The 27,333-nt window shown below is 45.5% G+C and overlaps 1 protein-coding gene across 1 annotated transcript in view; it reads left to right on the plus strand.

Annotated features, from left to right (window-relative positions):
• LOC147751023 (uncharacterized) overlaps positions 1-27,333 on the plus strand; it is a 66,372-nt gene that overhangs the window by 7,569 nt on the left and 31,470 nt on the right. Inside the window, exon 2 of the mRNA XM_086932089.1 lies at positions 11,710-11,770. Coding sequence (XP_086788215.1) covers positions 11,710-11,770 — 61 coding nt within the window. The remainder of the gene's footprint in view (positions 1-11,709; positions 11,771-27,333) is intronic.

A 27,333-nucleotide genomic window follows, 5' to 3' on the forward strand; every position in this document is an offset into this window, starting at 1 on the left:
AATTGAGCGCTACTTTCTATTTTTGAACAAATATTGACCTCACCTCCGCCTTGTTTGACACCCGCTGTTCTGTCCGCCGGCTCCCCGTTCCACCATGGGTTTCTCCCGCTTGATGTGGAGGGAGTGAAGGTGGGGCAGTGACGGGCTAGAGGTCGGGGGCGGGACCAACCCTGCTGGGGCGCTATTTAGTTCTGAGCTTTGCAGGTGCTCGCTGGATCTGTTGCACTGGGGTGGCGAAGTGGCGTTATGACCGATATATTGCTCTTTTGCACACTGTACTTTGCACTGAACCTTTTAAAAAACTGTTGTGAAAGTTATTTTTAATTGAGCGCTACTTTCTATTTTTTAACAAATATTGACCTCACCTCCGCCTTGTTTGACACCCGCTGTTCTGTCCGCCGGCTCCCCGTTCCACCACGGGTTTGTCCCGCTTGATGTGGAGGGAGTGAAGGCGGGGCAGTGATGGGCTAGAGGTCGGGGGCGGGACCAACCCTGCTGGAGCGCTATTTTAGTCGGTCATGTGTTCGTCGCGCAGCGGGCGCGCCAAAGGCAAGCCCGTCTGCGCCCGTCCGTGGCCAGACGGGACCAGGGGCCACGCCCCCTGCCCGATTCCATACAACATACAGTTATTCACGGGACGACCTACTTAGCCTCAGGGTAAAATGCTACACTCAATGTGAGACATTGCTTCTGGAAGGCTCACAACCCTTCTGCCCGGATTGCAAGTTCTCGTTTTCCTACTACCAGCTAGGAATAACTGGGGAGCACGGAGGCTGTATGACTACAAGCCCTGATAGGAACAAAGGTCATGTCAGTCAGTTCAACTTTCTTAGTACGAACTGCAGGTCGCTGCCCAAACACAAAGACGACATCTTCAATCTTCTGATTGATCAGAAGCCGGATGCGCTATTCCTCACAGAGACCTGGCTAACTGCCAGCTCAGGGCCGGATATTGCCTCAGCCCTACCCCCAAGCTATACCATAGTCAGGAAAGACCGATCGAATCAAGGAGGCGGCGGCATAGGTTTTGGACTTAATTTCATTTTTAATTGTTGCCTTTTCCCCTGGTCTTAATTACGATCTGGCCCTTACCTTGCACCTTAATTTCTGGAAACACCACCGCTGTTTGGCGGATCCGGGTTCCCGGGAGGTTGTGGGTGCCAGCGCCATCTTGGTTTGGGGAAGAAGCGTGAGCGCCATCTTGGAGCGTCCAGGTGACCTGGGACGCCGAGACGACGCTATTTAGGGCGAGCTGGACGAGGGTGAGCCTGCTTAGGTTCCTGAGGCCGAGACTCACATCGGCGCCTCGCTGCTGGTCGCGCTGGCCGCGCGCTCGTTTCTGCATTGTGAACTTTTAAAATTCCCGTTTTGGACTTAATTTCATTTTTAATTTTTGCCTTTTCCCCTGCTGCTGTCTTGTCAGCTCTGCGTTTTCATCCTTCTGGATGCAAATGTCTTTTTCCTGGTGGCCGTCTTCTGAGAAAAGGCTGTCCAGCGTGTGGCTGGCGTCCTATGGTCTCGCCAACTCCTGCCCCGCCACCTCCCATTCAGTACTGTCACTGTGCTCTATTGAATACCAGGTCCCTGGTTCGCCATTCCACGGACATTTGGAATCTTCTTGCAGACTCCAACATATCGTGTCTGTTTTTAACAGAGACTTGGTTGGGGGCAGGATCTGAACCAGATGTTGCCTGTGCCCTACCATCTAACTATACCATTTTACGAAGAGACAGAATTGGGGGCAGAGGAGGAGGAGTGGCCCTGATAGTGGATAAGGCCCTTGTGTGTTCTTCTTTTCCTGTGGAGAATATCGCAGGATGTGAAGCCTTAGGCTTTACACTTAGTCTCTCTGCCTCTCAGACCTGCACGGGGATCCTCGTTTATAGACCACCTGGGCCCATTGGCTCTTTCTTCGAGGACCTGCAGGCGGCTCTTTCCGTACCCTGCATGCGATCAGCGCACTGTGTGCTGTTAGGTGACTTAAATTTGCATATGGACTCGATTGCGGATTCCGATGCATCTAAGTTGCGGGATAATACGGCACTGTTGGGGCTAGCCCCTTTTATTGATAGACCTACCCATGTTAAAGGCCACACTTTAGATCTAATTTTTTCTACGATGTTGATTGAGGTGTCCCCGCCGCTCCCTGTCTTATGGTCGGATCACTTTTTAATAAACTTTGCTATCTCACATGAGACAAGGACCAGCCAGAGAGCACAGAAGGGTGTGACTCGACAGTCTAGAGCGTTTCATCTAGTTACAGCAGATATGCTATCGGATGCCCTCTGTCAACATCTGTGTAAACTTACAGGGGATCTAGACGCTGACTTGGCATTGGTTCAGAAATGGCTGCAAACAAGATTTGAGGAGTTAGCCCCAGTGAAGTCAGCTAGAACAGCCCCCAGCCACGAGTCCGCTCCTTGGTTTACTTCCGCATTACGTAAAATGCGCCAAGATTGTAAAAAGGCGGAAAGACTGTGGCGTCGCAAATACGACCTAGATGAGAAAATAAAGTACCGTGATGCCATAAAACAGTACCACAAACATATCTCTGAAGCCAAAAAGGAATATCTTGAGCGCAGAATAGATCAAGCAGATAATATGAGTAGGGAACTTTTTAGAATTGTTAAGGAGTTCGTTGATCCTGCCGCAGGTGCCCTTTCACATTCTCATACTGAAGGGTGGATCAGGCAGCTCGCTGACTTTTTTGTAACGAAAATAAAAACTATTCAAGATTCCTTCCCCCCCCGTGGACCCTTCCACGGACATTGACGCGTCAGCTTGTAAATGGAGGCCTGTACCATCCTTAGGGGCAGAGCCTGGGCCTACACTATCGGTCTTTCCGCAGATGTCCTGTACAACATCGCTTGAGTTGCTGTCCCGGCTTCAATCTGGCTCACCTCTGGATGTATGTCCAGCAAAATGTTTGGGCAGAGTGGCATCGGCAGTAAACAGCTTGCTGAATCCCCTGCTCAATCTGTCCCTGAGTTCCGGAGTGGTGCCTCGGGAATGGAAACACGCATTGATTCTGCCGCTGCTCAAAAAACCTCTGTTAGATCCCTTGTTGCAGGCTAACTATAGACCTATCTCCCTGCTTCCTGCTCTGGCGAAGGTGGTTGAGAAACATGTACAGCATACACTTACCAACTTTATTGAGAGTAACAACATTCTCCATGATTCTCAATCTGGTTTGACAGCCCTCGTTGAGGTGACCGAAGCCATCAGGGAGACGCTCGATCATGGGGGAAAGGCTATGTTAGTCATGCTGGACCTGTCGGCGGCTTTCAACACCGTCCCACATGAAGGTCTCCTTTTAAGACTCCGGGAGATCGGATTGTGCGGGACGGTGTTTGATTGGTTTCAATCCTTTTTATCGGGCCGTCGACAGGTGATCTGGGCTCCACCGTTCTCCGCTGAAATGCCATCGCTAGAGGTAGGGGTTCCTCAAGGGTCCATTCTGAGCCCCACCCTTTTTAATATCTATATGGCCCCTCTGGCGATGGTAGCGGAGGCTTATGGGGCCCAGGTCATATCCTACGCTGATGACACCCAGCTCCTGTTTACTTGCAGGAAAGGAGAGGTTTTTGACGGCGACAGGATCAAACACTGCCTGAGTGCGGTCTTTGCGTGGTTTCAGCGGCACAGCCTGAAATGCAACTCGGATAAGTCTGAGTGGCTTTTCTTTGGCTGTGCCCCTGACCCCGGCTGGAAGTCGTGGTGGCCCCAGGACATGTTCCCTCCGGAGAAGGCGTCCTCCCAAGTTAAAAATCTCGGGGTAGTGTTCGATGACGACCTTTCTTTTCGACCCCATGTCATGGGGCTATCAGGGAAATGTTTCGGCATCCTTAAGATGCTCAGAAAATTTCTTCCTCTGCTTTCCCTGCAGTATCGAAAGACCGTCGTCCAGGCGCTAGTAGGGTCTCGGTTAGACTATGCTAATGCGCTATACGCAGGTCTGCCCAAGTATCTACTGGCTAGACTGCAAATTGTTCAAAACTCGGCGGCTAGAGCCATATTTGGCCTGCCAAGGAGAGCCAGTGCCTCATTGCTTCTAAATAGGTTGCATTGGCTACCTATTGCTAGAAGAATTATTTTTAAAATCCTCACGCTGGCTTTCAAAGCCCTTCATGCTGCTGGTCCTAATTACATTAGAAAGCGTATCGCTTTCTATGTGCCGCGGAGGATGTTGCGGTCAGCTGATTTGGCTAAAATGGAGGTGCCGTCTATCAGACGTGTTCGGATGGGAGGACGGTCTTTCCAATATGTGGCGGCTCACCATTGGAATGAGCTCCCTCTCTCCCTTCGTAAAGCCAACAGCCTCCTAGCCTTCAGGAAGGAGCTTAAGACCACGCTCTTTTCTGTGCAATCTTGAGATCGTAGCGTTTTTGCAGCCTTTGTGTTTCTGGGTTTTCAGGCCTCTTTGTCAAAGCGCCGGGACACCCCCTGGGGTAGCCGTGCGCTCTAAAAGAAAGGCGTAACAATAACAACAATAACAATAACAATAACAATAACAATAGGTATTATCTTTAAAAAAACATTTTATTGTAAGTGGGAAGATGTTAACCTGGCCAATTGTGAAGCGGGACTCTTCAAACTGGCCCTGACTCCCCAAACCACACTCTCAGGGATCCTGATCTATCGTCCTCCAAGTGCGGCCGGGGATTGGGTGACTGCCCTGTCAGAATCCATTGCGCCACTTCTAATGGAAGCATCTATGTTCACCATTATTGGGGACCTCAACTTGCACTTAGAAGATCGCAGCTGTCCTATGATTCTTCATTTTCTCTCTGACCTTGAGGCACTCTACATCCAATTATCGACCACTGGCCCCACACACATAGCTGGTCATCTATTAGACCCGATCTTTGCAAATTTTGACTGTATAAGGTGTGAACCTGCATCTCCCATCCCATGGTCTGACCACCTCCTCATTAAATTTAACATCTGGGTTTCCACTAACAAATATCTAACCAGATCTGAGGTGTGGTTCAGAAATTGGAAAAAAAAACTCCATATAAATGATCTCAATGAACAGTTAATTCGATCTAGTCCCGGTATTGATCCTAAGGAGCTTAAAATTAGAGATTGCAAGGAGATCAACAGTTGGCTATCTAGCGCCACACAAACTATAGTACCTTTCACTTTAAGTAAACGCAAATCATGTAATCCCCCGGCCCCGTGGTTTAGGGAGAAATTGAAAGAAGAAAAAAGTATTTGTAAAAAATTGGAGAGGCAGTGGAGAAGAGACTATAATTCTATTAAAAAGGAAACATATAAACAAGCACTCAATGCGTACCATCTGTCCAGTAAAATAGCTATGGGAAATTACACCAAAAATACCATCTTAGGAGCATAAAATTATCCAGGTACTCTTTTTAAAGTTCTAAAGAACCTAGTAGGAGCAGCAGTCCAATCGGAACCCCCGACCCTGTCCACCATGCAATGCAATTCTATCGCCAATTTTTTCCATGAAAAAATATCTACAATTTATGCAAATTTCAACTCCGTTGGTGATGTTACAGACTCTCCATCAATTTCCTCTATCCCTAGTGGCAGGGATAATAGGGAATACCCCCTAAGAATGTACTTACGGTGTGGCAACCTTTGGACACCAAGATTTTTGTGGAAGCACTAAATAGCATAAAATCAGGCTCACCTCAGGACCCTATGCCAGCTCATGTTCTGAAACAGCTGGATCCATTCATCCTGGAGGTAATCAGATCACTGTTAAATGCTTCATTAGAGGAAGCATTGATACCCGGCAAGTGGAAGTATGCTATGGTGGTACCCTTGCTAAAAAAGTCTAATGGCAACCTAGAGGTTTTCTCTAACTTTAACCCAATATCCTTACTGCCGATATTTTCAAAAGTCCTGGCAAAACACGTAGTAAACAGCAGACTTTGTCAATGGCAATAATCTACTACACTATTCTCAGTCAGGCTTCAGAAAGGGTCACTCTACAGAGTCCACCTTATTAGGGGTCACGGAAGTAATCCGTCAAGAACTGGATAATGGTGGCACGGCGGCACTCATTCTTTTAGATTTGAGTGCCGCCTTTGACACCATCTCCCATATAACCCTGATTCTGGACCTGGAGGGTATAGGGGTCAGAGGAAAAGCGCTGAAGTGGCTGGATCAATTTCTATCACATCGGACTTTCCAGGTCTTTTCCAAAAATAATACTTCAAATGTCCTGAACTCCCCCTATGGGGTACCCCAGGGCTCAATTTTGAGTCCGTTGCTCTTCAATATTTATGTCACTCCGCTAGCCATAATTGCAGAAGAAATGGGCCTCACAATCTATTCATACGCGGATGACACGCAATCTGGGCTCCTGAGAATGGCGGACTGGCTACACTCAAAGAAGTTAAAGTTAAATGGGGACAAAACTGAGTTGCTCATTTTTGGCAACCAAAAAGGACCTTTGGGGCCCTACCCACTGGCCGGCAGAAATGGGTCCATCCCCGGTTGCGGTACAATCTGCTCGCAACATCGGGGTAATAATTGATGACAAGTTTATGCGTGCCCAAACAGCCAAAACGGCCTCAACCTGTTTTGTCATCCTCAAATAGTTGAAGAAAATACTGTGGCAACTACCGGATGGGGCACAGATAATAGTACTACAGGCACTAGTCGGTTCGAGATTAGACTACGGAAATATCTTATATCTAGGAGTCAATAAAGATACCTTGAACCGGCTTCAAGTCATTCAAAATGCCGCAGCGAGACTGCTTCTCAGTCTCCCAGGGCGCACAAGTACGTCAGAACACCTCAAGAAGTTAAACTGGCTGAGGATCGCCAACAGAGTAAAATTCAAGGCACTGTGCAATATGTTCAGGATTAGCTCAGGGGAAGCACCAGCATATCTACGTAAGCTGGCCCAGAAATATTTACCCTCTCGTAACCTTCGATCCATGCATCAGGCCAAATTTACTGTTCCCAGGTACAAACGGGCACGGTTTGGTGGGCGCTCATTTGCCCCCAGTACTGTGGAATTCACTTCTGCTCCAACTACGCATAGAACCCTGCTACTTCCAATTTCGGAAGGGAGATAAAGTGTGGTTGTTTAATCAATAGTGTCCACACTCCGCTTTCTGAGTAAAACAGATCCAAGGCGCCGGTAAACTCTCAGGGTAGCTGTCGCGCCATATAAATGAAATAAATAAATAAATAAGTTAGTGCAGCAGCAGGGAATAGGGGTCGAAAGCCCTTGTATTTAAATTCACTCAAGGAGTTTTTGGCCACTCCTGGGGAACATGCAGTCCGATGGAATTAATTGAAAGAATAGTTTCTGAACTACATTGCTGTTCTGGAAGACAATAGTGGTTAATTTTCCGCAGAGAGGAAAAATTAATCCTTATGTATTGTCTGGGACCTATAGGGCTTATGCACATTACAGAAACCTGATACAACTGGAGAGTTGGATGTTTTTAAGAGTTTTTTTTAACTTGATAATCATTTCACTTCCACAGTATGCATAGCAGTCACAAAACATGCACTCTTTCAAATACAGCAGGAGAAATTTCAAAGCATTGTAGACTATTACTCTTAAGGAACTGGCGATCACATGCAAATTTGGCAATTTACACAATCAACGAGTGCGTGACCAGATCGTTATGTATACAAAAAATAAGCCCATTCAAGATAAGGTATACGTTGAAGGAGAAGGGGAAGCTTGTTTCAAAGACATTGTAGCCATGGAGAGAAAAAGTTGGCCGATTGTTGCACCAAAGCTGCATTATCGCAGGAGAAGAAGGTGGTCAACTCTATTGGGAAAATCTCGGACAGTAAACCGAATAATTGGTCGAGCATTGGGAACTACAATGTTTAGAAGAAGGATAAAAGAAAAGGAGATAGCTGGGAACATGGAGAGAACTCTAACTGGTTTTAGATGTGGCAGCATGATACATTCATCTAAATTCAACAGGTGTCCTGCAAACTCTATGTGTGTAGAATGTGGCACAATAGGGCACTATGCCAGGGTGTGTAAAAGAAAGCAAAAGACATTTGAGTGGGTTTCTCCATTGGTGGTTGCCTGAAAGGTCAATGGCAAGGTTTGTCTATGTGTGGACTTGAGGTAGTTGAATGGAAACATATTAGTAGATCAGTTCCCATTACCCAGGATTGACGAAATGTTGTTGTTAACCAGGCAAGCTAAGTGGTTTTCGACATTAGGTTTGTCTGCAGTGTTGAAACAGGTGGTGTTAAAACCCAAAAGCAGGCACCTTACTACATTTTGTACAGCCTTCGGCTAATTCCAATTCAAGTGTATTTTGTTTGGATTAGCTTTAGCTGCAGCAGTGTTTCAAATGTTAATGTCACAATTGTTTGGGTTTATACGAGAGATTGCATTCTTCCAAGATGACATCTAGGTAATGGGGAGGAACAAAAAAACATCATGAAGTCTTCAGAAAGGTGCTTGGAATTCCTAAGGAGAAAGGTTTGTCTGCTGAAAGCTCTAAATGCAAGTTTGCAGAAAAAAAGGTCAAAAATGTGGACAATGAGAATTGTGATGTTGTTATTAAACCCAAGACGAACCTTGTGGAAGCTATAATGAATGCTCCAGCTCCTAATACCAAGGAGGAGCTGATCACCATTCCTTGGGTTAGCCGAATTCTTCTGAAAATTTGTGGAAATGTTTTCACATAAAACTCATTAAATGAGGCTTATAATGAAGCACAAAGTAAATTTTGAGTGAAATGAAGTATTTTGAGGAAATCAAACAAGCTATTGCTAATGCCCCTACCTTACAAAGTTTTGATTCTTTGACAGACACTAATGTTACTACAGACTCTAATGGTTCAGGATTAGGAGGTGTGCTATCTCAGAAATCAGAGCAAGTTAATGAAGTTCTAATTGTGTTCGCCTTTTGCTCTCTGGCACCCACTGAGGAAAAATACTCCATCATAGAGAGGGAGACACTAGCGTGTGTTTGGGCAATATATCATTTTCAGAAATTAATTTGGGGTAGGAACTTTACAGTACAGTCTGATCGCAAGCCTTTGACCAAGCTGCTAACTACAGAAGGCTTGTTAAGATCATCAGCGAGAATTACACGATTATCAATGAGGTTGCAGGATTTCCTGAGCAGAATGTCATTACCGCTCAGGGAAATTGATCAAGATCCATGGAATGAAATTTCAGTATCCAGCATTTTTGATAACAAAGAAACAAGCAGTTTACAAAAAGAAGAGTGGATGATGGATGATGCATTAAAGATGGTGAAGGATAAAATTGTGAATGGTTGGGAAAAAGCGCATATGAGTGAATGGGTTGAAAAACTGGAAGCTTTCTGGGAAGTGTGTGATGAGTAAAGTGTGAATGACGTATTTATATGTAGAGGTGAGAAAATTATTCCACCTACTGGAAAAAGAGGCAAAATTATTTAAATTGGTCACGAAGGACATTCAGGCATCACAAAGACCAAACACAATATAAACATGTTATAATGGTGGCCAAAGGTGGATTTAGAAATCAAGAGATTTGTGAGAACATGTGTTGATTATGAGAATGTAGTAAGTCCCCCATTATCATCTAAGCTACCTTGGGAGGATATAGCATTAGATATTACGGAGCCTATTACATGGTCTGATGGCACATCCAGGTACATTATTGTTTTGGGGGATTTGTTTTCCATGTGGATTGAGCTGGAGGTGGTAAGTAAAGTAAATACAGTCCTTACATTTTTGGAGGAGGTTTTACTAAGGGAAAGTTTTTCTTCGTCAATATTGACTGACAATGGAGTGCAGTTCAGGTCAGAGGAGATGAAATCTTTTGTAAAATTTGCAGGTATAGAACAGAAATTCGTGGTGCTATATCATCCCAGGGGAAATGCTGCTGTGGAAAGGGCAAATAGAATGGTGAAAGGTGTAATACAATTGGCATGTAAAGGCAGAAAGAACTGGGAATGTGAACTTATGAGAATGGTGTGGACATACAGAATGACACAGCATGAGACTGTGGGTCAGAGTCCGTTTGGATTGATGAGATGTCGGGTACCACATTCCAAGGTGAATCCTGGATCGATGAAGAGAAGTAAAAAGTTAGATTGGGATGTTAAGAATGTGAGAAATTTTATTTTGGCTTCACAGGAAAAGAATAAGACTTATTTTGGTACATTGGACAGTGGGTAGGAGTGAAGCCTGTTAAGAAGGTAGTCAAAGGAGAGAGTACTTTTAGCAATCCCAAAGAAGTGGTAAGAGTCATGAAGAATACGGTGGAGCTGGATTATGGAAGCATTCGTCACATGAGTTGCCTGGCCCTTGCTAAGCATGGTATGGATAAAAGATGTTATTGTGGTAGAGCACACGCACACGTTCTCCCTTTTCCATCTGCAAGTGTTTTCATTTGTAATGTTACTGTGGTGTCATGAGGTAGACACGAGCGAAACACTGCTTAGTATCACTGGTGTCTATTTCATATGCCGCTCTCAGCTTTGTGAACGGGCCATGCTCATGGGGGTGGTGGGGCGACTCAAACATTTTAAAATGGGGGTGGGGAATGTAGATATATGATGGGTGTTTGTCAGTTGACATTCTAAGGCTGTACTCACTTGTGGACGGATGTCTGCTTAAAAAACTCAGGATTATTAATAACGTTTCTTCAAGTCTTCGGTTCTGGTGTTCCCGACTTCCTTTAGTTATGGTGGAGAGGAAGAAGTTAAACAGGGGTTGTATAAGTACTGACGGTTGGAAATAGCACATGAGAATGAGCAGGTGGTGGACTGCGAAGTGCTACATGAAGAGAATGCATTGGAGTTAGAATATGGTAAAAAAGGCATGCAAAGAATGTGTGAAGGTAGTAGTTGGAATCAATCAGGGGATGCAGCTGGTTGCAGTAATAAAACATTTTTAGAAAACCTAACAATTTGGAGGAATATGTATGTAATTAAGGGACAATTATTTTTCTAAAAAATGAAATGGAGGGGGTTGTCTTTATTTCTTTGATGTTACTTATTGTGTTTTAATTGTGTTTCAAGGAAAGGGGATGTGTAGTATTGGGTATGTTTCTTTTAATTAGAATTACTAGCTCATGTATAGAATCTAGTTCACGTGGAATGATGGTAAGTTCGAAGTACATTCTAAAATTAATCAAACACATCATATTATGATGTATATATTTAAAAACAAACAAGAACAACTGTTGTTCTTGTTTGTTGGTAAGTTCGAAGTATAAATATGGTGTAATGGAACCCTAGCGGCAGATGGAGAAGAAGCTGTTCAAATTCTGCTTGGCTGTTACCTCCTTGTAACACAACTTCTTAACCCCTTCAGTGCTGCGCGAATTCCGCTGCGGTGCTGAAGGTTCTAAAGAACCAATAGAACCATGACGGAACGGTTCCGTCATAAGCACAGGCCAACCGACGCGACTAAGGTGGCAAGACTATGGTTAACTCTGCTTTAAACCTTCCTTAATTGCTAAAAGTAGTATCATTGAATTAAGTAGCAAAGCACCTATTATTAGAAGAGTCAAGTGACAAATTAATTCCTGGTGTAGTCTATTTAAATGTTCCTGGTTATGTAACAACACATGGGTAAACATTAAAAAACAGCAATAAATATGGTGTTCAAATACAGTTAACATTATAAGAGTAGATAAAGGGAGGTTTGCTATTATTTATGGATTTGAGACACCATCAAGAGCATATGAACAAGATCTGTTTGAGCTTTGAAATATCTTAAGAAATTGTGTCTGTTTCCTTCTCCACAGATCAGGCACAAGTGCTGGAAAGCTCCCACATGTCTACCGACAAAGCCTGACTGTACCACAGGTAATCTGTAGAAGGAGTTAAGTTCTGCATTTGGAACAAATTGACACCTTTAACCGCGCAGTGTATGTCTTTTAATGTGCTTGTCTCTAAATATCATTTATCATCTGCCTATTATTTAACAGTGATTCTCTTTATTTCCAGAGCCACCTGTCTCTTGACTGTCTGTCTATCTGTATTTCGATCTGTATGTCTTAAGAATTCTCCATATTCATTCCGGCAACTCTGATTCATAAACAAATACTCAAGACTCTGTTGCATCCTCTCAACACCACTGTGGTTGATGTAACTTCCATTCACAACTTGTTATGTATTCTTCACACCCTCATCTGGCATAATTGTAGTCTGTATACAAACCAGAGACTGCACAGACAGTTGCCATATATGTGACACCATTTGTGTTCATGCACCTATCCATTGACTTTGACCTCCATCACCCAACTGCTACAAACTGTTCATAGTACTTAAGTTCTCTACATACTCCTGGGAAGTCATGCACCCCTCAACATACTTAAAACATAGCATGCAAGACATCACAAAAAGTGTGGCAGCCCCACATTATCCAAACAAAAATTTCTTCCACACCTTAATGAGCGTATGTCCTAACTCCAACAATCTGTAAAATAATAAACTCATTTATTCCAGCAACAACTCTAACCGTAAATAATATTCATTCAAACCTATAATAAATTAATACTAACCTAGATCTTGTTTTATTAGATTAATATAAATCAATTATATCAATATAACTTAAATTAAGAAAAATGTATAACCTTCTTGTAATCCTAAAGCTAACCTAAACCCTACAACTAATCACATTTAAAAATGTACATTAACTTCAGCTAAATTAAATCTTACTCTAATCATAAATTGAGGTTAATTAATTTCATGTTTTTAACGTAATCCTAGATTGATATTTAATTAGCTACATGTATGTTATTTAATTGAGTGGATACTAGCAGTTATCATGATTGAAAATGTTACTGAATTCATGAAATTCATTAATTTAAAACAATTCAAATAGTAAGTGCTGTTATTTGAACCCTAACCCTAAGTCTTCATTAATTTTATTTACATTGATTTTCTATTAACTACAATACCATTAACCTTAACCCAAACAAGAAATTAAACAAAAGTGGAGTATTTCTAAGTATGTAGTTATAATGTTTCAATCTTCCTCTAGCTCTAACTCTGCATTATGCTTGCCTTAAAAATTGTTGTCACTGTGCTCTGGTAGAAGTGATAGGTGAACTAAGCATAACTCAGTAAATGCAGTCTAAACTAATGTATCCTGTAAGTCAGGGTTCTCCTAAGTCGGTCCTGGAGGGCCGGATCCATGGCAGATTTTTAACATATCCCCATTTAGATAAATGTAGTTATCTTAAGAATCTGGCAGGGATCCGGCCCTCCAGGCCCGACATTAGAGAACCCTGCTCTAAATAATGTCTGACAGAATAATAGGCGAAAGAAGTGTCAGACATGCTTGATCTTGCACTGGTACAGGATGGTTTCATCTTTGTGGATAATCCTGTTGGGTGTCAGAAAAACTGCATTCTGCACTTGTGGAAACCACAGTATGGCAGGTGTGTTGCTGATGGCTGGCAATGGAGCTGCATCGTGGCTCATGTGTAGTTGTTGGAGTTGAGGATTTCACTGTATACTTAGGGGCAGTTAACGCCACACAGCGGTGTTTCATTAACAGACGTTTATTTACATGCTACCAAGATCACCGTGGCTATAGGACCATAGATCCATTAATAGCGAACTTATGCATCATGGAGACTCACCCTTTCCTGGCATGTGTTTATTTATACAGGGGTATATAATCCAGTGCAGAGCTCTAGCTCAATGTATAGCTGGAGCCCTCGCTACCAGTAGTAGCGGCTCCTCGAGGGAGTGCTGTGTGGCGGTGAGGCAGGGCGGGGGAGAGCCAGGGTGGAGGGTAGTAAACTCTGGAATATGGCCAAAAGGAGGTAAGTAAATAAATAAATAAAATGAATTACATTGTGCGCTCTGCAACGCCAAATGGCTGAAGCACCCCCCGATCCAGTATAATTTTGAATTTCTCAGTGACTAGGAGGAGGGCAGATTCCGTGCTGTGTTCAGGACAGATCTGGGACTGGTGCAAAATATTATTCTCCTCCAGGAATTGTGAGATAATGCTATTAAAATGTTTCTCAACGATTTTGCCTAGAATTGGGAGCAATGAGATGGGGCAAAAAATCCCCAATACTGTGGGATCAGAATGAGGCTTCTTGAGGAAGGGCTTTCCATTTTTTTGACACAATGCCGGTGCTCAGAGATGACAAGATGAGGTCTGCCATTGTGGAGAGAACCAGCTCTCCACCTTGGAGAAAGAATGTGAGATGGAGCTGGGCCGAGTAGTGAACCTGATTTGATGTTCTTCAGGAGAGGACCCAAGTGTTCCATGCTTAGGGCTGGATAGGAGTCAAGAGCAGGGGCAGTTAAGAGGGCGGATAGGTCAGGACTGTGGTTCTGGCCAGAGCTCTCAGAGATGTCCTGCATAACTTCTGAGTCACCCAAGGGGTTCAGTTGCAGTGAGCTATATTTAATTTCTACTTTATTTGTAAAGAAAGTGGCTAACTCATTGCATCTCTTCTTGGAGGATTGGAGCGTGGGTGTGCTCTGTTCAATTGTGGTAAGGGTCTTCACAATTTAAAAAAGCTCTTTGTGGGAGTTGGCGATCATACTGATCCGCTCTTCATAGTGTTTTGTCTGAGCTTCCTTGATATCATTGTGATACTGTTGGATGATGCTTTTGTACAACATTTTAAGATCAGGGGCATAGGTCTTCCTCCAGTTCCTTCCTTGTCTCTTACATTTTTTCTTTTGGAGGCTAAATGGCTGTTAAATCAGGTGGCTCTTCTGGGATTGCATTGAGTTTTCATTATAGGTTTCCAAAATCATTTTTCTACTCAGGTTTCTGTAATGAACAGTATGTCGAGTGCTTCTTCTTCCAGAAGCATCCCCATCTCTATTTTAAGCCCCAGGAGGAACCTGCAATTTATGAGCCTCGTTTTCCACTGTGCTATCTTTCCCTGCATGACCTGCATGTTATCAGTGTGGTGTAGGTTCTTTATCCAGTAAATGAGCTACCTGGAAACCAGGAAGGACCATGATCGCAAAACACCTGCTATTGGTACACACCCTACTTTATTGAATATGTTTGAGCTTTTCATTTTTTTCTAATTACTGGATGGTGTGCATTCTGAAGTAACCAAAAAGTTACATTTAACACACAATACAATCCAAAATTAATAAATAAATGAGTAAACAAACAAAAGAAACTTAACATAGACAAAAACTGATATTGTGGAGATTAACCAAACTCTGCATCTTTAGTAAACACTTTTAGCTGGATTCCGTGGACCTGTGCCCCACACCAGATGAACAGTAGCCATGTAATTACTAAATTGACTCTTGCCTACATTCAGTGCAGTGACTAAGGGTTGTCCTTTCAAACTGAACATTTAGATCCTTTTCTCCATTGTCGGGACGGAGGTTCCCACCCTTCGCACCCGACATTCTACAGGCGTTTTCCCTCGGCTCATTATGGCCGAGAATTATGCCCTCAAGTATAAAGGCAATAAAGGAGATTTGCATAATGTTAGCCTCCGTGTCATGCCATAAAATTCAGGTCCCTGGAGCCAATGCATTGATGTGCTGCCCTGTAAGACCCCTTGTTTACCTTGAGCAAAGTTATCCAGTACGTTCCACACAAGAGTATCAACTGTTGTTCCAAGACCTAGGAGAGCACATTGTGGAGCCCTTTCCTTTTATTTGTTGGTGAACCTATAGAATGATCTACATCAAGGATTTAGGATGATGGGAGGGGCCCATTTTCAGTTCCAGGAAGCATGTGGTAGATTAGAGTGAGTGGAGTGGGGTAGATTGGGTAGAGTGGAATGGAGTGTGGTAGATTGGGGTAGAGTGGAGTGAGGTAGATTTGGGGAGTGGAGTGGGGTAGATTGTAGTGGAGTGGGGTTGAGTGGAGCTGGATAGATTGCAATGGATTCAACAATGGAGTGGAGTGAAATAGATTGGGGGAAAGTGGAGTGGGTCAGAATGGAGTGGAGTGGGGTAGATTAGGGTGGAGTGGAATACAGTAGATTGGCTGGAATAGAATAGGGTGGATTGGAATGGAGTAGGGTAGATTGGAGTGGGGTAGATTGTAGTGGGATACATTGAAGAAGGATGATTGGAATGGGGTAGATTGGAGTGTAGTGGGGCAGATTGGAGTGGAGTAGAGTGAGGTAGGATAGATTATAGTGGGGTGGGTGGTGTGTGATAGATTGGAGTGGGTGGAGTTGGGGGGATTGGGGTGAAGTGGGGTAGATAGATTTGGGAGGGGTAGATTGGAGTTGGGTAGATTGGGTGGAGTTAGGTGGGGTAGATTGGAGTGGGTGGAGTTGGGTGGATTGGGGTGGAGTGGGTTAGATTGGAGTGGGGTAGGGTAGATTTTAGGAGTGTGGTAGATTAGAGTGAAGAGTTGTAAAGTGGAGTGGGGTAGAGTGGAGTAGAGTAGAGTGGGGCAGATTGGGTGAATTGGAGTGTGGTAGATTGAAGTGTGGTCGATTATGGTAAATTGGAGTGGGGTAGATTGTAATAACTTGGAGTGAGGTAGATTGTTATCGAGTGGGGTAGATTATGGTTGAGTGGAGTAGATTGTGGTAGAGTGGGATGGAATTGAGTGAAGTGGAGTAGATTAGAGTGGAGAGGAGTTGAACAGATTGCAGTGGAGTTTGGAGTGAAGTGGGGTAAATTGGAATGCAGTGGAATAATTTGGACTGGGGTAGATTAGAGTGGAGTGGGGTAGATTGGAGTGGAGTGAGATGGAATGGAGTGGAGTTGGGTGAGGATTTGTAGGCAGAAGGATGGAGAGTGTTGAGGAGAAGAGTAGTGTGTGCTAGAATGTTTGTGAGTGTGGAGGAGAGTGTATGAGGCATATGGATGTAGTTGTGTTGGTAGTTTGTGTTGGTAGTGTTATGTTGTTGGTGTTGGTGGTGCACTGCGTTGGTGTTGTTTAGCTAATGGCGGATGTTGATTTTGACATACATCACACACAATTGAGGACACAGCCATTAGTGCCCACACTAAGAATACCAAGATAAAGTAGCACGCGCGCACTGGTGCATGGGGGCACAGGTACCCAGAGATACACACATACGCATAGGCACGAAAACAGCATTGTAATTATTAAAATACCCAACCGGCTTCCAATCATATAAAGACACGACATGCATATGAACCCCTTGCACCGGGAGAAGGCTTCCATGAGAAGGGTGTAAATGGGCCTAGCTCACACCACACAGTGGGGGCCACTGGCGATCCAGCGAGTGGGGAACTCTGGGTGGTGCACACGGGCATCAATGTTGTTGTCTCCTATTGGACTTGTCTCAGATTGAGCTGATCAGCTTGGGGAGGAGGCCTTTCATTGTCCGAGAATCTGAAACCCAGAGTATACCAGGCTCTGGCCTGGTCGGGACCTGATCTTTGGGGAGGCCTGGAAAGCAGATGTAGAACCCTACTCCGGATTTGAAAAACTCACTACTGTCTCCCCACTCGCCTCCCCACATCTTCACGACCTTCTCCTTACACAACTATTGGTGGACTCAGATTCATGTGAGGCAAAACGGTGTCCACGCCTGCACCTGGACCTGTTACGTTGTCTGTTTTGTATTTCAGCAGTGGAATCCTTTTAAGTATTTGTTTCAAGTGCAAACATGCAATATAGCCATTTTAAAGCTGCGGGTGAGTGATCGCGCGCGTGCGTGCATGTGCCAGTGTGTGAGTTTGTAGGGCGCCTGATAACTTTGTTTAACAAGCATTTGCAATGCAATAGTTCCGATGGCATTGCAAATGCTTAAGTTTAAAACTGAGCGCGACGCCGCATGAAGGACACCACGCTCTGTATTTTTTTTTACTTTAACCCTCTGGGGTAACTTGAGGATGGCCTACGACGGCCCCATGTTATAGTCTGACCTGGGTACAGATGGGCATGTGCCTCCCTGGCTTGGCATGATCATGGGTAGGGTGACCAGAATTTTAAAGCCAAAAACCGGGACATTTCACAAAAATAGAAGAAGGGCTACAATTTTACTTCAAGCGATGAGAGCGCTCCTCAGCAGAGAATTATAGAATAGGCAGTAAGAACATACATAAAATGCAATTTTTAAGCCCAGTAGCTTGCCTGTTAATTAAATTGCTTTCTTGAAACAACTGCTAACTATCCCTGCTTTGTAAAACATAAACACCTCCCACCGTTTTCAGTCGACCTCTCCAAAAACTGGGACATGAGCTAAACTTCTTGAAATTTGCTGGAACAACTGGTGAAAAACGGTGACTGTCCTGGCAAAACGGGGACGCCTGGTCACCCTAATCATGGGACTTTCTGCAACTCATCCTGGCACTGACACAATAATCTCATGTGATGACTGTGCGACTGCGCGGTCACAAGTCTTCTGGTGTGACAGATGAGTGGATTAAGCTCGTTCAGTACAGAGGTGTGTATATGCTGATGATGGCTTGTTCGAGTCTCGCGGATGCAACTATCTGATTGGTTGGATTTCTGTGTAACCTACAGATGACGGGAAGTAAGTCCATCCGGGCCGCCTGCCATCCTTCCAGGGTCGATAAAACGAACATGATTGCATTTGCTAGTATGACAAGTATTAGTTATTGAGCCAAGAAGAAATGTGGTGTGACCTGAACATGATCAAAGTAACAATTATTTTTCTATTTCTCGTACTGACTCAAACATTATTCAGAAAAGGGGGGGCTTTTATTCATTCTGCTATTCCACGGCGGGAACTGGAGGAAAACAAGCTGGTAAATGTTTGGCAAGCAGACTTGCTTCCAGTGATCTGCTCCTTGATGTGAGGCGGACACTTCCAATCAGGGAAGGAATCAGGGCGAGGAGGGGCGGACAGCGGGAGCAGGGAGGGGGGGAGAGGGGGGAGGCAGAGAAGGCTCCTGAGTGGGGCTGACCTCATTCTTACGTCCCTACCCATAGCGTGCTGTCCTTGAAGAATCTCCTTTCCGAAGGTGGCCTCTCAACTGGGAGGGAGTGAATGGGAGGGGGGGTGACAGAGAAACAAATACTCCTGAGTGAGGCGCCCCCGCACCCTAATGTCCTCTCACCTGGGAGATTGGGGGATACATAGGGGTGTGTGGGGGGGCCAGGGCCGGACTGGGAACCAAAACCGGCCCTGGCAAAGTGCTCAGCCGCACCCCCCTCCCCACTATTTGAGGTGCCTCAGAGCTCTTTGCCGGGGCCGGTTTTCGGCCGATTTTGGTACAGGGCCGATCTTGCAGCTATGCTGCAAAACCGGCCCTGTAACAAAAACAGCCCTTAGGGGCCCAAACCCGGCCCCCACCCGTGTGGCGAACCGGGGGATTGCCCGGTGCCCGCTATGGCCAGTCCGGCCTGGGGGGCGCTAAGGCCGGGGTATGGCTGTGTGACGCACGGTAGGCAGGAGACATGGGCACAGAGAACATGGCGGTGCTTGCTGAGGCTGACCCCCTCCTTTTGAAGCTAACCCTTTCATAAAGGTGGCTTCTCACCTGGGATGGACGGCGGCCTATGAACATGTTTAAGGCATGGGATGGCGGAGGGGGCACAGAGACGCCACGGCCCATGTGGAGCTAACCCTCCATCTAAATATACCTCTTCTTGAAGATGGCCTCTTACCTGAAGGGTGGGATACAAATATATTTAGAGTCATGAGGGGAACTGCGGCGTAATACCCCTTTATTAAGGTGACTTCTCACCTGACAGTTTTAACTTTAACTCTGAGCGTGGTATCCTTGAAGCGGGTGCTGCGCTCAGTGTTAAAGTTAAGAAATATATAAATAAACTGAGTGCAGTGTCCGTGAAGCGGCGCCGCGCTCAGTTTAAAAGTTAAAAAAAAAACACAAACAGAGTGTGGGGTCCCTGAAGTGGATGCCGCGAATATGTAAGTAAACAAGAATACAATAAAAACTGAGTGTGGCGCTGCTTGAAGGACACCGCGCTCGTTTTTAAAAAAAATGTTTAACACAGAGCGTGGTGTCCTTGAAGAGGGCGCTGCACTCAGTGTTAATGTTAAGAATCAAGCTTCAAGCCATGTTGGTGTCCTTCACTTCTGTATGCACATCTCAGCACAAGCCCGAAGTGTACAGTATAATAATTAAAATGACTTAACAAGAATCGCTAAATAAAGTATAGGCAAATCAAAAACATTATTAAATGAACATCACCCACGAGTAAATGCACAGCCCACACTGGTAAAAAAAAGTGCTGACAATCATTATAAAACCCATCTTGTCACGCCGCCAGTAAAAGATCCAGTCCGGGTGGGCGGGCCAAGCGAGGACAGGGTGGCAACCAGGAGGGACTAAAAAGCCTCCGGTACAATCATCACACTCCGTTCAGCATAATCCATGATGCCAAAAGAAGCACACCAATGAAAATTATGGGCGGAGCAGTAACACGACTTCTGAAACCGTATTGATTCCAAGAAATCCTCGCAGAGGGAGCAGCGCATGCGCGCTGCAATGCCAGGCAAGAGTTAAAAAATGTGTGTGATAGAAAAAAAAACATCCTACATCCTCTCCTCTTGCATGGATACTCAGCTGGATTGTCACATAAATTCTCTCACTTTGAAACCAGAGAGAGAAAAGTAAACACCAAGCTCCCTTAAATGACAGCTTGACCCTTGACCTCTTTCTTAAAATGCACAGAAAACATGACAAGATAAGAACAAGATTTAAAGGCCTGTTTACAGGAAGTGAGTTTGTGGAAAAGTACATTAAACAAGATTTGGGCAACGGGAGGGACGTACCCAGGCTGGAAGCTGGACAGCCTAAAACAAATAAAGCCAGCAAATAGAAAGCCAGAACATGTGAGTTACAAACCACAAAATCCAATGGACGGAATGCATTCCTAGGTCAGCTTTTTCAATGTCCCTAAGATGTCTTTAGCAAACCAGATGCGCTGTCTGATAGGCTTCAACCTAAAAATGAGGACGGGAAAAAAAGTGAGAGAAAACTAATATAAGAAGAGTCTAAAAAAAAAACACCAGCATAATCCTAAAATAGCAATACCCAGGAGAGTCCCAATGAATCCCATCCCCTATGGCATTATGACATTCAAAGGGACAGTTAGTTCAAACCAGTCTCAGTACTCCTGAATAAAGAGCAGTGAAAATTCCACCAAGTAGAGTTACTTTATTCACTCTGTTTGAGCTGCATGGACAGTTGTTTGCATCCTAAAGTCCGGTTCTGACTCTGGACTGAAAAACACATAGATCGTTTGATTGTCTTGGACCCGTAACCATATTGGGAGCCATAAGGTTACCCCCATGCCCCAGGGATTTTAACCCTTTTATGACCTGCAGGTCTTGGTTATTTTTTAAGTTTGTGAGTCAGTGCGCCGGGAAATCATGGGCATTTGCGCTGTTCAGCATGAACTTTCCCTGCCTGGCAGCAGGGCCGGCTCTAGGCATGTGCAAGCTGTGCACCTGCACAGGGCCACCAAACCCCAGGGGCCACCACGCCAATATATATCCTTAATATATTAATCCTCTGAGGATGGATACATATTTGCGTGGTGGCCCCTGGCAGGGATTTGGCGGCCTCCGGCTCTGTTCCACTTCTAAACTTCCTGACCCCCTCCCCTCTTTACTGGCCTGCGCGCTCCGCCCGGACCCCCTCTTCCGGGCCCCCTACCTACGCTCCCTGCCCAGGCCACCATGAGCCTAGAGCCGGCCCTGCTGGCAGCCACTCTCAAGCCCATACCTGCTGTAAAAAATCAGTGCCACTGAAACTAGGGGTTTGGGAGGTGCTGCAGAACCCTCATAAAACTTAAAAGCGTTTAGTTGGAGAAGGAATAATGAAGAGAACACACAAGTGTTTTTCTTTGGGCAGCATTTTCACAGACAACCTGCCACATATCCTCTATTCCTTTAGTGAGGTGATGTTACTGGACAGAGCCCCTACTGTAAAGATTGCTCAAGCGCCACTGTACAGAATTGGCCAACACTATCATTACAGTACCTGTGCTTACTATCTTTTCTGTTGAGTCAGCAATTGAGAATCTTTCGACACAGACAGGCCCTTTCCTGCTTCCTGAGCCTCTGCAAGGAAATCCTTCAGGTTCTGTTGTATTTCTGTTTTCAAGACCACTGCCTTCAGTGTGACAGGAAATTCCAAAATAAGAATCTTGCTGGCAGGGCTTCACTCTCCAAAAACCCCAGATTGGACCTCAGATTTGTGAGGGAAGCAAACACAATTTTCAAATGTATGGTATCACTTGGCTACCTCCTTATGCTCATCTACTGTCTTTTCATCTGTATCCATGTGCTGGCAGAGATGCCAAGGCTCACACCGCATCTGTAGAGCAGCTCTTCATAGTCACAATGGTTCCATCTAAGGAGCCATTTTTGCGTCTTTGTGTTGTACTCTATAGGTCTTTCAAGACGGCCTTTGCCAATTTGTCACCATGTGAAAAAGGGGCATCCTCTTCTTGAGAGCCCTAGGACATCTAGGGCCAGATGTAGGTAATCCCATTTTACCGACTCTAAAATACCGAATTTTACCAATTCGGTATTTTAGATTCGGAAAATGGGATGTAGGAAAAAATCCGGTAAAAAATACCGATTCGGTAAAATTCGGATTGGTATTTACCGGTTTGGTAAATACCGATTCGGTAACACCCATTAAACCCTATGGGCCTCCAGGCCCATAGGAATGAATGGGAATTACCGAATCGGTATTTACCGAATCGGTAAATACTGAATCGGTAAATACCGATTCGGAAATACAAAATATACCCAATTGAGCCTGTCAACCAATCAGGAACACTCCCACGCCCCACAACAAAGCAACAGAGGAACCAACCAATCAAATGCATCTACCCCACCCCACTACCAGGAAGTGGCCACACCCATGCAGGTGCAGAACAACTGAACAACATTGAGAGCAGTGTTTAGAGTGGAGCGTGGGGTCAGACAAGGATGTGTCCTGGCGCCTTTCCTTTTCTCCCTCTATACTAACAACCTAGAGGTAGAGCTTCTGAAGGGCGCCCGGGACCTCCCGCAGGCAAAACATCGCCCGATCCCCGCTCTGCTCTATGCGAATGACGCTGTCCTCCTGGCACAAACTCCCCGTGAACTCCAAAAGACCCTTAATAGCTACTCTCAATTTATGAGTACCCTGGATTTTCACATAAATGTGAAAAAGACTTTTGTGATGACGGCAGGGGTTGGGAGAAAACATCAAAAAACCATTACCCTTAACACCCAAAAAATAGACTCCACAACTGAATATTGCTATCTAGGAGTCACAATAGATAACAAACTCTCCTGGAAAAAGGCAGTGGAAGCCAGGAAACACTGCTTTAAAAGAGCATTAGCTGCATTGGTGACGTTCACACAAAAACTGGGAAAACGACAGCCCATGGAACTGTTAGCAATATACAAGGCCAAATGCCAATCGACAGCTCTATATGGAGCAGGTTTATGGGGTCATACGGATGTCACTTCCCTGCAAGTAGCAGAAAATAACTTTTTTAGATTTCTCCTGTCGGCCCCAAAGCGATCTTCAACTTATGCCTGCCACACAGAACTTGGCGTCCCACATATCGAAGATCTTGCAAAAATACAACCGCTACTCCTATGGCGCCGCATTTGGACCTCAGAAAAAAATGAACTTACAAAGACGATACTGGCAGATGCAATGTCTCTGGACCATGCTTTAAAAATCAAATGGTTAGCCTATATCAGGAACTTTTTCATTGACCTTGGGGCAGAGCAATACTACTTAAATCCCAAAAAATTGGAGAACTCACAAAGAACAATCTAAAAGTATTAGCCCTGGGACACTTGGAAAAATTAAGATTACAATCTGAAGCAGGGAAACCTTCCGTTCAACATGCAATAATGGTCCAATCCACCTTCTCAATCCAGCCCTACTTAACTCTTAACATTGGCACTTTTGATCGCTACCTTCTGATAAGACTCAGACTAAATATATTTCACAAGCTGGTAGCTTTTCCAACCCCAAACGTCTGGGATCCAAATCCACCTTTATGCCCCTGCGACGAAAAATCAACACAAACCACCCTCCACACTGTCTTGTTCTGTAAGTTTTATCAGGAACATCGCAAAGTTTGGCTATTGACACTCCTAAAATCCTGGGGTCTTAGGCAATGCCGTCCTGCCATGTTGAACCTACAGCTCTTGGACACTGAAGCCACCTGTTACCATGTTCTTAACTTCTTGAAGTGTATATATAGACACAGAAAAAATCTTTAAACTAACCTTATTGAACAAATTAATGATTTTATAACTTAGATATGGAACTTTTTTGTTCTATGCAATCACTTTGCACCTCTGTTTTTACTATGTACCGCTTTTATGGATTTCCAATTTTGAAATTCCGAATAAAGTTTATTATTATTATTATTATTGAGAGCAGTGAGACACTGAGGAACAGGCTGCCCAGAGCTGAGCTGAGCTGAGCTGCACAGTGGAGTCCCAGGATGCCCAGAAGGATGGAGCTGAGCGCAAAAGGAAACTTAAATTCAGCACAGCTGAACTGCAGGTGCTGGTGGAGAAGGTAGTGAGACACCACATCCAGCTCTTTGGCAAGCAGTCTCTGAATGTTGCAGAGTCTGTTAAAAGGAACACCTGGCTGGGGATCCAGTCCAAGGTGAATGCCATCGGGGTCACAACCAGGGAAATTGATGACCTGAAAAAACGGTGGTATGATCTTCGGATCATAACCAAAAAAATCTGGCAGCCCAGAAAAAAAAAAGCTGGTGCCACAGGTGGAGGAAGGAACCGTGCACCTGCACTGACAGACCTGGAGCTGATGGTGGAGTCCACCCTGGAGCCAGAGAGTGTCCATGGGATAGGGGATGCTGACAGCTCAGCCAGAGCTGAAAAAAACAAGGTAAGCTGCATGGACATCAATCCCCACCCCCTTCCCTGTTCCCCTTCCCCAATGTGGTTGTGTGTATCACACTCCAGTACAGGTTTTAGGATTTACCTGCAATGCATCATGGGAGACGTAGTCATAGAAACATACATCAATACATTCATCACAGAAAACAGCAAGGCATGCCACACACTACATCCAGAAGCAGTTGAGGACTATGCAATTGTGTGACAGGAATGTGATTTAATAATGACACACAGGTGTACATCATCACTGAGCCAATGTTCATATCTGTCCAGAGGAGAGTCATCGCGCAGTACAGCACAGGAAAGGAAGGAGAGGGCACCGGCAACGGAGAGGAGTAAGGACGCAGCCACAAGTGCACAGCAAAGCACTGTTCCGCCACCCACGCCCACAGCGCAGGCAGTAACAACACCAGAGCGACCCACTACACCACAGCCTCTGTCACCTCTGCTGTTTGGCTCACAACAGTTGGAACTACCAGCACTCTCCTCCACACCAACTTCAGTGTCATCCGAACTGGTAAGGCCAAGTAGGCATGATGTGCCCCCTCTCAGGATTCTGGAGACGTCCGATGAGGATGATGGGGAGGGTGACACACAAACAGATCGACTTGAGGCAGACAACGCTGGGCAGCCGAGCGCATCTGGAGGTGTGCGTACCGGTGCCTGACGCCGAAGGGTACAGGAGAGAGGTGATGCTCAGGATGGAGAGGGTCTGTGGTCCGGAGGCCACTATGGTCAAAGTCCAGCGCCTGCAAGCAAAGGGAATATTAGCAGTGCAGGGACAGGTGCGCAACTTGAATGCCAGGATGGGCAACATTGACCGGGGGATTGGCTCCATGGCAGAGAGCATGAAGTCCATGGCAGAGGGAATGAGGGACATGTTGCAGTGCATGATTGCTCTCTGTGAGAAACTAGATTCTGACCACACAGAGAGGCGCTGGGATCGACAGTGCATGAGGCAACACACCAAGCCCATGAACCGGCTTACCACAGCAACCTCCCTGCTATGTCGGCGCTCTGTCGCCATGCAAGATGGCATTGTGCACTGCTGCACGAATTTGTCTAGGGGGAAGGGGAGAGTAACCTCTGCCATGGAACTACTACTTACAAACCAGGCCCTCACTGCTCTGGACACAGGTGTCGGGGACACTGATGACTCCACCAGCAGGAGCAGCTGTAGCACTCCTATTCCTGACATTCGAAGAAGCAGCAGGCACCAATCTGCTGACCCAGGCTCCACTGCCACCGTTGCCACCCAGCCTCGTGCATCCCGCACTGCTGTGCGTGGGCGCAAACAATGATGATGCCTACAGGACATGTCACGGTGAGGTAACCTGTGACCACCCAGTGGGGTATTCAGACATTGAAGTAGCATGGTGTGCTATCAGTAAATTGCCGTAGTGCCCATTAAACTACGTCATTCAAATACAAAGCTTAGTTGTCTCCTTATTTACTTAGAAATAGCTGCGTGTGATCTCTGCCCGTCTCAGTCTCCCATCTGTGGCTTGCGCTGCTCCTGCTCCATGGGCTCAGGCTGTTCAGTTCCATCATCAATGTCCTCATGAAATGTAATTTCCACTTCTGTGCCTTTCTTGGTGGCAAGGTTGTGCAGCATGGCGCAGGTCGCAATGATCTTACAGCAGATGATAGGAGTGTACTGCCGTGCACCTCCGCTTTTGTGGAGGCAGCGGAACCTGCTTTTTAGAAGTCCAAATGTGCGTTCTACGATGCTGCGTGTTGCTCTGTGTGCCACATTGTAACGTCTCTCACTCCTGGTAGATGGATTAAGGTAGGGGGTGAGCACAAAGGACTGCACAGCATAAGCGCTATCGCCTAGGTGGAAAAGAGCGTGCCATTGGTTACATACTCATAATACATTCATCTGCAGTAACTATCAGGGTGTGTCACAGTTATTTACCTAGCAGGTATCCTTCCCCAAAATCTCCAGCAGCAAGGCGTGTGTAGATCTTACTGTTCTGGAAGATGTAGGAGTCGTTGGTGCTCCCAGGGAATTTTGCCACAATGCCTGTTATGATGTTGCCAGCGTTGCATATCACCTGCACATTGATTGAGTGTGTTGACTTCCGGTTCCTGTAAATGTATTCTGTGGCTGCAGGTGGGCAGATTGGGATGTGGGTGCCATCTATACAGCCTATGGCGTGAGGGAAGTGTGCCAGTTGATAGAAATCTGTTTTGGTCTTCACCAGTTCCGCATGTGTGTCAGGGAAGCTAATGTAATGATGCATCCTCTGCAACATGGCCTTCAGGAACTTCCTGAAGAAACGGGACAGGCAGCTCTGGGACAGACTACCTACCACAGCAATCACACTCTGGTAACTCCCAGAAGCAAGCAGGTGTAGGCTACACAGCACCTGCACATGGGGTGGGATAGCGTGCGCCCTTGGTGTTGGGTGCTCCAGGAGTGGGTGCAGGTACCTGATCAAGTCCAGGATGGTTTGGGGGTGTAGCCTGTACCTCTGCAATATCTCTGGCTCAGTGAGTTGGAAGAGCGTAATCCTCTGCCTGTAGACTTGCTCCTCCCTTCTCTAGACCCTCACTCCTGCTGCCTGCAGCCGTAGTCGCCTTGCAATGATGTAGAAT

This window comes from Lissotriton vulgaris, chromosome 1_1, assembly GCF_964263255.1.
Source record: "Lissotriton vulgaris chromosome 1_1, aLisVul1.2, whole genome shotgun sequence".
Classification (NCBI taxonomy): Eukaryota; Metazoa; Chordata; class Amphibia; order Caudata; family Salamandridae; genus Lissotriton; species Lissotriton vulgaris.